The sequence below is a fragment of the Drosophila melanogaster genome, chromosome 3R, assembly GCF_000001215.4.
Source record: "Drosophila melanogaster chromosome 3R".
NCBI classification, from domain to species: Eukaryota; Metazoa; Arthropoda; class Insecta; order Diptera; family Drosophilidae; genus Drosophila; species Drosophila melanogaster.
The window spans coordinates 26,774,972-26,786,402 of record NT_033777.3 but is presented as its reverse complement, the minus strand read 5'-3'; the positions used below and the strand labels follow the sequence as shown (position 1 = coordinate 26,786,402).

General features: G+C 42.9%; 1 protein-coding gene and 1 long non-coding RNA gene across 4 annotated transcripts; one reads left to right on the top strand and one right to left on the bottom strand.

The window, feature by feature from the left end:
- Positions 1-649: 649 nt before the first annotated feature.
- On the bottom strand, positions 650-2,065 carry lncRNA:CR42790 (long non-coding RNA:CR42790). 2 transcript variants are annotated; one of them, NR_144652.1, is made up of 2 exons: positions 1,759-2,065; positions 1,511-1,699 (listed from the first exon to the last, which is right to left on the bottom strand). It is a non-coding gene; the product is annotated as a long non-coding RNA:CR42790 (long non-coding RNA). The 2 variants fall into 2 exon arrangements; NR_144651.1 differs by having other exon boundaries at positions 650-2,065.
- A 129-nt stretch (positions 2,066-2,194) lies between these two features.
- Positions 2,195-2,794, top strand: CG42789 (uncharacterized protein). Of its 2 annotated transcripts, none has more exons than NM_001276063.1 (3): positions 2,195-2,243; positions 2,297-2,452; positions 2,516-2,794. In NM_001276063.1, exons 1-3 carry the CDS (start codon positions 2,216-2,218, stop codon positions 2,632-2,634), a joined length of 303 nt encoding a protein of 100 aa, NP_001262992.2. In that variant the 5' UTR covers positions 2,195-2,215; the 3' UTR covers positions 2,635-2,794. The 2 variants fall into 2 exon arrangements, with proteins under 2 accessions (NP_001262992.2, NP_001262991.2); NM_001276062.1 differs by having other exon boundaries at positions 2,320-2,452; positions 2,516-2,725.
- The last annotated feature ends 8,637 nt before the right edge of the window (positions 2,795-11,431 follow it).

The window sequence follows — 11,431 nt, the reverse complement described above, 5'->3', positions numbered from 1 at the left end:
CCTGTTCATGTCAGGAGCTGCAATGCCTGTCAGACTTGTGTCAATCATTTGCCACTGCGGCAGCCTGTAACTGGCTTTAGTGCGAAGATAATTGTTTTTTTTTTTTTGTTTTGCTGTGCTGCGCTCTGTGCGTTGGCTGCTTCACCCAGGCTTTAAATTATTTTGTTTCGCTTTTGTGCAGCATTTGTCCACCGAAAAAAAAGGGCTCCAACGTGACAGTGGGCTAATGGATGTCGGCCCTTGCTCTCAATTGAATGTGACATCATCAGACGCCCACCTCCGCATCCGCATCCGCATCCGCATCCGCATCCGCATCCGAATCCCCAGCTCCAACCAGAAGCCGCCAAAACGCGGCGATGGCTAATTGCCACCGCCTATTTGAGGCCAAAGCTAATTTCGATTAGGCAAAGCCGCAGACAGCATCAGAAATTTCTGTTTGGTTTCGGGTTTGAACGTTCAATTGCAATTGCGGTTGACCGGTAAAAAAAATCGAATGACTTCTGGAAGAGCAATTGATTGGGAAAGGGAAGAGTCAATCAACTAAGCCAAAGTCAATGAGTTTGTAATAATTGGGGAAGTTTTGAGGTTTTTCCGGTAGGCCACATGTTCGAGACACCAAATAAGTTGAATACATAACATAAGATAATTTGAACCCTTTTTTTGTGCTATTTATTTTTCATGGGAAATATGTATATACGTATTACCACCGAATTGTTTCACATGTTGGTAGCAGATAGACGTTGGCAGCAATGGTGGCAATGAGTGAAAGCATCGTTGATTAATTTAATTACGTGGCTCGGAGTCGAACGACGGCTAACCGCTTCAGTGAACCAATTGAAAAATATTTTATATTTTAATTGAATTGCAATAAAATGCAATGTGCAATTTAATTATCATGGACTGAGGGCTGTTGACGATTGGCATCGCGGCATGTCAATTGATTTGCCAACGGCGGCATGCCACATTGCAGACATGCCAACTACGTTCGCTCTGCCTGCGCTTTTTCTGTGGATTCGTGTGCACATCATTTGATAATTTTAATTAGTATTAGAGATACACATTCTGATGACCAACCAACGGGATGACAGCAATAATGGCATATCATTATTTGATAGCTCGCTAATGAGGCGGCAATAATTAGTCTAATGATTTTGGCTCGTTAAACTTCTTGCGTCTGTTAATGAAAATGTAAAAAATACATTACATACCAAACAGTATCAATTGTTGTTAGCTCTAACATAATTTATTTATATTGTTTGCAAATCACTGCAGCCCATATAGTATTTTATTGGCCACACAATAAGGGCAGAACTTACCCACCATCATTCTCAACTCGTTGACAGCTTGTAGCCTTTGAGGAGCAAATCGTATTGTCCTTAATTGCTTTTTAAAGGTCTGCCAACTGAGTGAATCAAAGTCTGGCTGCCAAATAGATGGGTGTGTATATGTATGTATGTACATATGCACATGCACAGGTGGAGATCGCTGGGCGGATGCCCATGCAACATTTGTTTCAAGCAATTTACTTCAACATAATCATATTAAATTTTCTCCACCTACTCGTTTAGCTGGCTGGTCCTTCTGGTCCTTCTGCTCCTGTACGTTCTTGTCTCTGTGTGTGTGTGTGTTTTTTGTGGGGGCGTGCACATCGTTTTTGTCTAGCAGTTGCCACCTGGACTCCAGTGCTCGGCCTGTGTATCTGGAAAATTATACTTAAAAGCTGGGAGCGTCCTTCGTTCGGCACACACAGATACACACACAAATGCGTCTGACTTTGTAAGCTGCTGGCTGACACCGATAGAGACTCCGGTACACACGGTTGCAGGGTGTCCTTTTTATAGTTGCTCTGCGGCAGGACTCCTCCGACTCCGGTGTGTTTATTTTTTTTTCCCCCGCTTTGTAGTTTGTGCCTGCCCTGCCCAGGTCGTTGGCTTTTTGGCTCACACATGGGGGCGTTTTCATTTCCTTGCTGGCGGCAGGAACATGCAACATCCAGGGAGTTTGCTTCCTGGGTTCCTGGTCTCCTGCCTTGCTGCATACACTACAGCAATTATAATTTCCTTCTAATTCCATTTGTAATAAAGTAAAAGGCCTCGCCACGGCTTGAGTCATGCGGTGATTATGCAAATTCCCTGAAATCCATTCGCCACACCCAATCATTTCCACAACTCACGACTGTGTGTGGCGCAAGATCATTTCCATCGGCCAGTCGACCATGGAGGTTCTTTGGCTGCTTCTTTTGGGTAAGTTTGAGGCATATTGAGTATCTGACACCGACTTCAAATCCAGCTTTAAGTATCGCATCTGAGTTCAACGCAGGGCGAGGGAAACTGTACCACCTGTGCTGCTTGGGTCGAGCGTGCGGTATGTGGCTATAATAATAGATGCTTTACGAGTTTCAAGAGCACCTGCGAAATGGAAATGATCAATTGCAAACTACCGGACGTCTACAGTAAGTTAGGGAGTTACGGAGTGAATTATCAGTATGGCTTACATACTTCATATATGCTTGCAGAATTCAAAGAAACACCTTATTATGGACACTGCTTTAGATCCACCATACAAAAGTGCAAGGCCTATGTCCTGTTGCAGCAGCTGAACAAAAAGGACAACTCCGTTGAAATGTTCGCTTAGTTAGTACCATTTATTAATAATATTGAAAAGCAAATATGGCACACAACATACGAAATTGTACCGAATAATATTAAAAAACCATTGTTTAACCATTAACCCCCTTTTAACTGCCATAATAGGCTGGCAGTAAATAAAATATTTTACTTAAATCAGCCAATTTAACTTCAAAAGGACTCGCAGTACCTTGTGGGTGCGAGAGGGAGGCTGAGAGTTCGTGGTTACCCAGCAGTGCAGAACGGCCATTAATATGAGTGCGTTTTTCTCTTTTTTTTTTGTGTGTGCTACATTTGCTTTTAAAAACAAACGGCAACAGTAGCAACATAAAGAAGAATTGCATCAAGCATATAAATGGATAAACATTTATTGCAGTTTATTGAAAAATTGGCGGTTATCGTACACAGTAGTCGAGCAAAAGGGTTAACAGAAGGGGAAAATTTGCACGACCGTTAAGCGTTTTAATTTCACACAAGAGACGCGGAGTTAAATCCGCTACATTCAATTGCTTGGGGTCTATGGGTTGTTTAAAATGTATACTCATAAAAAATATTATATTTAGTATTCGGTGAAAATTAAAACAAAATGCATTTCTGACTGTGATTGATTAATTACAAATCGTACTAATGTTTATTACTCCCCCGTGACATTTTTAAGTGTAAGCCTTGCAAGTGTAAGCCTTGTTTTGCAAACAACTATTATTATAATTAAGCTACTCGGGGAGTTATGAACATTATCCTGCATGTTGCAATCCAAAGGTTGCACCACTCTGCGTTAGCTCTCATCACTTACGTTCATATATATTTATTCAACCATTTATATTTGTGTTGCGTGCCTGCACTTTATGGCCATGCAGACACTTGCCGCGGCACACGGGCTGCAGTAAATTAAGTCGTTAATATCTTGTTTATCATGGCCTCCACGGCTCCCGACTCGCCCAGCCATCGACCATTGGCCATTGGCCATATGTTGACCCGGGTCGGGACTATGCTGCTCCAGTTAATTACATGATTTATACCCATAAATATACGCATGCAGTGAGCATGATTTATGAAATTAATTATATCCGGATTTTACTGGCCACGTTAGCCCGCGTTGGGGTAACCATTTTGTTGCAAGGTCCAGCGACCAAGGTGCGGGGTCCGGAGTCTGGATGACCATGGTCCAGAATCCCTGGTTCATGGGCCTGTTGCCTGTAGAGGCGAAAGGCAAAGTGCTAATCAGTTTATCACTTGCAACAAACTTAGCCAACGCGCGCACAATCACACAAATAAACGGGGATAATTTAATTTTATTGAGCCTGGCACGAAGGAGCTGCCAGTATATATGCATGTAATATATATATGTACATATGTGGGTGAAGAGCTGGCCACCCACTTCAGCGCCTCCTGCGCCGCCCAACTACTGCTAACTCATTATGACTGTTTTATTAGTAGTTCGCGCGAGAAACTCCGGCAGGATCTGCGTTCTCTTTGCGCGCCGCTTGTTTCATTTACACTCGCTGGCTGAATTACTTTATTAGCCTAATTAAATGCGCCACTTGTACGCAAAATGGCACGCGGCTGTGAGCGGCGAGCAAGCCATTAATGAAATTAGCAAAAGTGAGCGGGATTTCTTTGCCGCCCCAAAACGCTCTAATCAGATTAATTAATTGCACCGCCCTCGCGCTTCGTTCGATTTTCTCCTCCGCACCTGGAGCCATAATCCTGGCCAGCTGCAGTTGCTGATTTGGCATGACACATGGCGAAAACTGCTGCGAACACCTGCGAGTGAACAAAGCACCCAAAGCGCCAAACGCGATGTGACGACACTGGCTATGGAGATTATGGCTATGAAACGGAAACGGAAACAGGAGCCACATGCGCCACAGATAGCGAAATATGGCCGGAGGATTATGTCTGCAACGGGGCATCGCCAAGTGTCAGGATGCCACATATACTGCAGAACCGGTGGCTAAACGTAAGCCAGATACTCGCACACACAAGTAATTCCCTTTATTCTTTGCCGACAGCCGTAAGTTTTTAAATATTTACACATATGCGGGAGTGTCCTCTGTGTGTATGTGTGTGTGGTATTTACATGTCAGTAAGCTATGAAAAATGGCCAACAAGTTGGTCGAATTCAGTTTGCTCTGGTTCTGAAGTTTGCTATTTCAATCTGTTGTAGGGGTTGCAAACAATAAAAAATAGTCATTTCAGGTATAACGCCCAAATACTTTTGAAAAGTAGTTTGGATGTATTAGTTAAGTAGTTATTTAAGCTTAAGTTTTAAAGCCTAAACTTTGTTTCTAGCAGCCAATTTTGAAGAACATGCTAAACTGTGCCATAAACGAAACTTAGCTCTTACTTTTCCGAGTAATATTTTTGTGTAGCAGATTTCCGGAAATCCCCTAAAAGTGCTTTCAATTGTTTATAAAGCACAGCCCTTCCATATAGCCAACACTCCAGTGGGCCACTTTCGATTCACAGGACCTGGGCTCGTTTTCATAATCAAGTCAGGTAACTTCATTGGAACATAAATTCGCACTTATGAGGCAAAGCAGAAAAGTTTGGTAAGCCCACACACTATCTGCAATCGACGGAAAACACACTCACCTTCGAAGGTGGAAAGGGGGGAGGGGGGGGGGGCAGGTGTGCCGACAGTCATGAAATATTTTTGAGAAAACAATTTTGCAGGAAAACAGCTCTCTGGCACTGGAAAAACTCGACAATGCTTCCCAACTATGTAACTTGGTTAATCCTATTGATTTTGATTTGCATACAAATTAGAATCTGCACAGCCACATTTGGGGAATCCAGGAGTAGAGCAAGTCAAGGACTCTCCCGGCAGTTGGTTAGCAATCTGCCAAAGGATTTCAAACTAAAAACTCTCCCAGGCTGGCTGACTGGCTGGCTGGCAGACTGGTTGGCTGGAGGTGGCAAAAAAGTGTTTAACATGTGTAGAACCATATCCAGCTGAGGGAGAGGGCTTAAGCTTCTTATACCCTGGCATTAAATTTCAATTTAAGCTGGACGCTTCGAAGGCGAACATCGGGGCAACTCCACATCCGAGCATCCTTCGGGGGGGGGCTTGTGGGACTTTGGCATGGTGCTTGGAAAGCGACGAAGTGCGAATGCTTTGTGAAACAATTAGCATCTTGCTTAATTGTTAGCAGAGCGCAAGAGCGGAATATGGGGATCCGTGTGGGATAGAATTTTAAAACATTTTAATGGAACATAAACTGAGCTAAAGGAGGCGGAATCCAACCTCATGGGTATTTGCTTTCGCTTTTTGCTTTCGCATCTGCTATTGCCACCCCTTAAAGTTCAGTGATGGGAAACGAAGTGGTTTGTTTTTGCACACGATATTTCTGCTTTGAATTCAGGGAGTATATTGAATTGAACTCGATTGTTTACATTGAATTTAATTTTTGAAAATATATATGCTTTAATATTATAGCAATTCCTAATATTAAATATATCAGATATACCTTGTATTACTCATGGCAATACGAGATATGAGTTGCACAATATTTTCCATCACTGTGCACCCAAAATGTGAAAATGGAATTTAATGCGGTGCAAATACGTTTTAAGACCCGTGTTTCGCGCGAGCATTTTAATATCCTTTAATATTTCATTACGGCCCGACATCTGCATGAGCAAACAGCATATGGCACATACGGCGGCCCGTGGGACTTTCCGGCAAGGAATTTCAATTAAGATTAATTCGCGCATGTATAGCCGGCCGAGCTGCGGCACCTTGAGTCGGAGTCGGAGATGGAGATGCCGGCAGGAATGCCAGGTGAAATTGGGGATGCTGGCCCCCCTTTTTGGCACCTACCACGCCGTCGCGGTTTCTTTTCGCACTCGACTGCACTTGGGGCCACGCCTGAGCGGCGGTGCGTTATGAAGAACGCCTGAGAAATGGGGGAAAGCGGGATGCGGCGGCCAGAGCGGCACCAAATTGTGCCACTTAACGGGGAGCAGCAAAAGCCAAAAGTAAAAAAGTGTACCGAAAACAGCAGAAAAAAAAAATAGGGAAAATGAACAGGAAGCATCAAGCCAAGCCGCAGCAGCACGGCAAAGAACAACAGCAACAAATTAAAATAAACTTTAATCAGGGTGAGCAAACAAGGACGAAAAAAGTGAGTGCCAAAGTAAATGCCGGCAGCGCACTAAGTGCTGCGTTTCATCATCATCATCATCGTCATCATCAGCATCATCATCGTCATCAAAGTCCTGGATGGATGGGATGCAGCGACTTGTCATCGCTAAAGCGCCAACTGCAGATGCCGCTTCTGCTGCTGCCGCTTCTGTTGCTGCCACTTCTGCTGTTGCTGTTGCTGCTGCTGCATCACCATTGATAACTGGAGTGCTCGACGGGCAGTAAATATTTTTATTCAAGTTAATAACGTTGCTCTAGTTGGCAGCTTTGCTTGGTTTGCCGTTGCCATTTCCTTCTGTTTTTGCTTATGCAGCCGGAGCCAGCCTGTTTACGGGCCAAGTCCTTGCCGGCGTCTATTTACCAGCACTGCAGTTGTTTACTGAGGTTTCCATCATCCGTTCCCTATCTGCGCTCCTCTGTTTGTTCATTAGCCGCTCGGTCCATGGCAAAATCAGCGGCAACACCAACCAGCAGCAACATTCTAAAGGAGCGGCGGATACATTTTTACTCGTCGCTTGTTTTATGCGGTTTCAAATAAATTGCCAGCGAGCATCATTTCCGCTTCCCTTGCCGCACCAAAAAACTCCCCGCGCCACCCCATGATTAAGCAGCCACATTCTGCTCACTCATCACAGCAGGCGCTGTGTGCACACAAAAAAATAATAATAGTAATGAAAATATATCCCCTTTTTTTTAATAAATAATTCCCCAAAACGAGATATGTTCACAGGACAATATTTCTATTGAGATACAAATTCATCTTTATTTATTTATTTTTTTTTTTTAAATGAGATATCATAGTAAATGAGTACTTTTTACATACAAAGCAAACGAACACTTAAACAGAGATATCCTGTGTGAATTTTATTTAAAATCCATTTTCATGAATATTAAATATCATTGTAATGATGTTTCCCTTTAAATTAGTTTTAGATCTATTTTAAACATGCAAGCCAGCTAATGAGTATCTATTTTAATAACCGTATAAGCATTAGGAACTGGAATAAACCTTTTTCGAGCGCATTTCTTCTTTTTTTTAGAGTGTTCCAATGCTCTTTGGTTTATCCGGACATCCTGGGAGCCTCACATCCTGCAGGATACGGCACAGCCCTTCACTTTTGAACAGTAGTTACTATTTATGGGCAACACTTTGCCGGCTTGGGGTAACGACTGTGACTCAAGCCTGGACTGAAAAGGCAATTAAATGATTATTTGTGCTTTTACTTCCTACCCGTGATTTAATGACGCTGTGGAAATATGTTTGCTGTCTGCCACAAACCCACGGGCGCGATGTAATGAACAAAAAACAATTAGGCAAAGTTCCCTGGACTTGCGGAGGTTGGTCTAGAAACGCAATTAATATTTATTTAAATGGCTTTATATGTGTTCCCCTCGAATGGCTCACCTTCATATATCATAATTAGCAGAGGGTCAGCGATTTTGATGGCACATGGCGGACTTCTGCAGAAAAGACTGTAGAAGGAAACGAATTTGCATTCAATTGTGTGCTACCCTTTTTTTTTTGCCTTTCTGCGAAGCAATCTGAAGATTTTCCTTATTCGACTTTTCTTTTTGCATAAATTCCCCATTTTGTGATTCGGGTTGAGCTGGGTAAGAGTTGATTAATGTCTGGACAGGATTGTCTGAGTGCCTAACAAAGCGGAAAGTGCTGACTTCGAGTGCAGTTCGTTGTCGGGCTTATTGACACATACTTGTAATGACAATTATTTAATTGAAAGTACACAGACGAAGAAGACGACAGAGTCACTGATATTAGTTTGACAAACTTTGATATTTGACGATGCGACTGCATGAAAACTTGAGCTGACTTCTCGACTACAAGGGGGCATGGAGGTCGCATTTTCAATTTGGGCAACTTGCATTTGCACACAGAGACATTGATAAGGTTATTGTCGACCGGATTGCATAATACTTGCGTCAGGCAAGCCTGAGTAAATAAACACAGACACGACGACCAAACAAAGCCAAAGTAATTTGCACTTGTCCTCAGCGCTGCGCATCGCCCCCCAAATCGTCCTTTTGATCCTGAATGCCGCCCTATGTGTGTGTGTTCGTAATTCCAGGTGTTTCCGTCCCTGCTTTGCATAATTATTATTATGATTGCTCAAGTTTTGGTAATTCGGTCATGCACAAATGCAATTTCATTGCTGCCCGAGACGAAATGTGCGCCATTAGTTCATGCGGCACACGACCACATTTGACTTCAATCAATTTGCATCGCAAATAAGTGATTTTATAACTAATGAGAAAATGTTAAGCGACGTTTAACAGCAGGTGCACTGGCAACGGGTTATGTATTTCAACAAATGCCTAACTGCGCTCAGTGCAGATAATGTCTCAAATATCATTAATTTTGCTCGAAGAGAAAAACAAACAGCACTGCAATTTAATCAAACATTTCAGATTATTTGGCCAATTTAGGTAGATTTGTTTGTATTGGTACTTTTGCGAAATGTTATCTGCAGCTTTAATCTTGGCATTTACCAATTATTAAATATTGGTTGACAAACCACTAAGCCAATCATAGTAATAGATTAAGCTTTAAGGTAACAATAATTTAATAATAAGCCACAAAATATATGCTTTGCAGCTATGTATCAAGCATTAAAATTTTTAGTTTCAATTCGATATTTGAAATGCTAGGCAAAGCTTTGAAAATCAAGTATTATAATGTAATGCCATGCAGATTGATTTAAAAATGTACTTTCAACTTTAATCTTTTTATTTCGTTGCCAAACTCTCTCGCTCTCCCACAGAAAAAGGACTCGATGTGAGAGAGAAAAGTGCAGAGGACTTGGCTGGCATGCCAAAATCCTTGGTCGGCAGATACCCGCGGGGTAGAAGGACCCACCTGCTGGGCGCCATATCCTAATGGCCGCAATGTGCGCGACCATTAGTGAAACATATGGCCGGCCGGAGCGGGACGGACCGTCTTTGGGCCAAACTTTTTCGGTTGCCTAAACGTAACTTAATTTTTTGGCTTTGCCGGCGACAAACTCGAAGGGCTGCGGGTCAAACCCAGCTTGTTACCTGACTCGATCCGGCTCTGTGGGGTAATTGGTCCCCGGAGTGCTGTAGCTACTTAGAGACATTGTGTGGTCCAAGCCGATTGGTCCTCGCTGGTCCTTCCGAATTCCCCCCTCTCTGTCCTGACAACCATCTAGGCATATTTATGGCACAGGAGTGGCGATAAAAAACGCTAACCGTTTCGGCTTAGAGCTCCCTTTTTTCCGCTTCGAAATTAGCAACTGCACTAAATTCTCCCCTTGGAAATTACTAGCTAAAGTTTTATGTAATCGCGAGCTATATATTATTCTTATTTGGGTGAGTCCTTAAAGTTCTTCAGGCGCAGCTCTTAAAGTGGCTGAGAACAGAGAAAACCAAACCAAAACCAAAGATTTCCACTTAAGTGAAACTCCATGATCGCTCAGGTGTGGCCATGTGTGGGCCAACTCAATTTAACGCCCAGAAGGCAGCAAAGTAGCAGCACAAATAAAGACACACAGCATTCCGGGGATTGCTAGCTCATAAATACTTAAGTAAGCGAATTGAAAGGCAAAACCCAAGACAACCAGGCGTACCGGAAAAAGGACACGGCAGGAAATGGCACCGAGAACGAGGACCCTGGTGCCCAAAGGTGTCCTCTGGGTTAACAAAAGGTTCAAGCGAATTTTATGCGTTTGTCAATAAAAACTGGAGTATACACACACACACACACACACACGCACACACAAAGGTCCAGAATGGTGACCCAAAAATGGGAAACCAAACCGGGCTAAGTGTAGGCATATTGACCTTCGTCATCTTAGATCCTGGCCATTTCCCCCGTGGGCAGCACAGCCGAAAGTAGAGAGCAAATAATGCAGACTAAAGTCGAGCGTCCGTAATGGTGGCTATTTGCCCGGGAACGTGTGATAGAGATAGAGACTGTGATTTAGCGAGTCCTTCACGTGCGACGATTGCTTTGCAATTAGCGCCATTTCAGCAGTTTCCTCACTCACGTCGTTAATTATCCGACGCTTCTGCATTTGAAGGCTGTCCGCCGATGACCCGCCCATCGACGACAGTTTTGTTACCCATTTGGGCGGATCCCTGTTCCCTCTACACTGTGCTCGGTTCACGGCTCACGACTCACAGCTCGCGTCTAATGGCTAAAAAGGCCCTCATAAATTTGGCACATGCCGAACAACGGGGCGCATACGTAACGTCTAATCGTATGTAAGAAAGCTGGCTCCAATTAGTCGTGTCGCTTTCAAGTGCCCTCCACACTCATCCTTGTCCTCGTTTTTGCAGAGTGTGTTAGTATGCATAGGGGAAAAAAAACAGAGCACTCAAACCGGAGTGAGCTCTAAAATTTATGATGAAAATAAATTTCTTTGCAAGTTCAAAAAATGTGTTCAATTCTACATTTAATTAACTTCTCTAGCATGAAATGTATTAATTTCATGTTTTTTCTTGCTTGAATTTTCCATATTCTGAAAAATATTGGCAGGAAAATATCATATATATGATAATTAAATATTAATGTGATTATGCCTACAAAAAGTAAAGTTTGATTATAAATAAACATTATTGATTAAATTTACACGTGAATGATGTGCGCATCTTAAATAGGATTTCTATAACTTTTTTTCCA

Coding starts and splice junctions, on each gene's coding strand:
- CG42789 (NM_001276063.1), top strand. CDS start 2,216: ATGGAGGTTCTTTGGCTGCTTCTTTTGG. Junction 2,244..2,296: donor TCTTTGGCTGCTTCTTTTGG/GTAAGTTTGAGG, acceptor TCCAGCTTTAAG/TATCGCATCTGAGTTCAACG. Junction 2,453..2,515: donor CAAACTACCGGACGTCTACA/GTAAGTTAGGGA, acceptor ATATGCTTGCAG/AATTCAAAGAAACACCTTAT.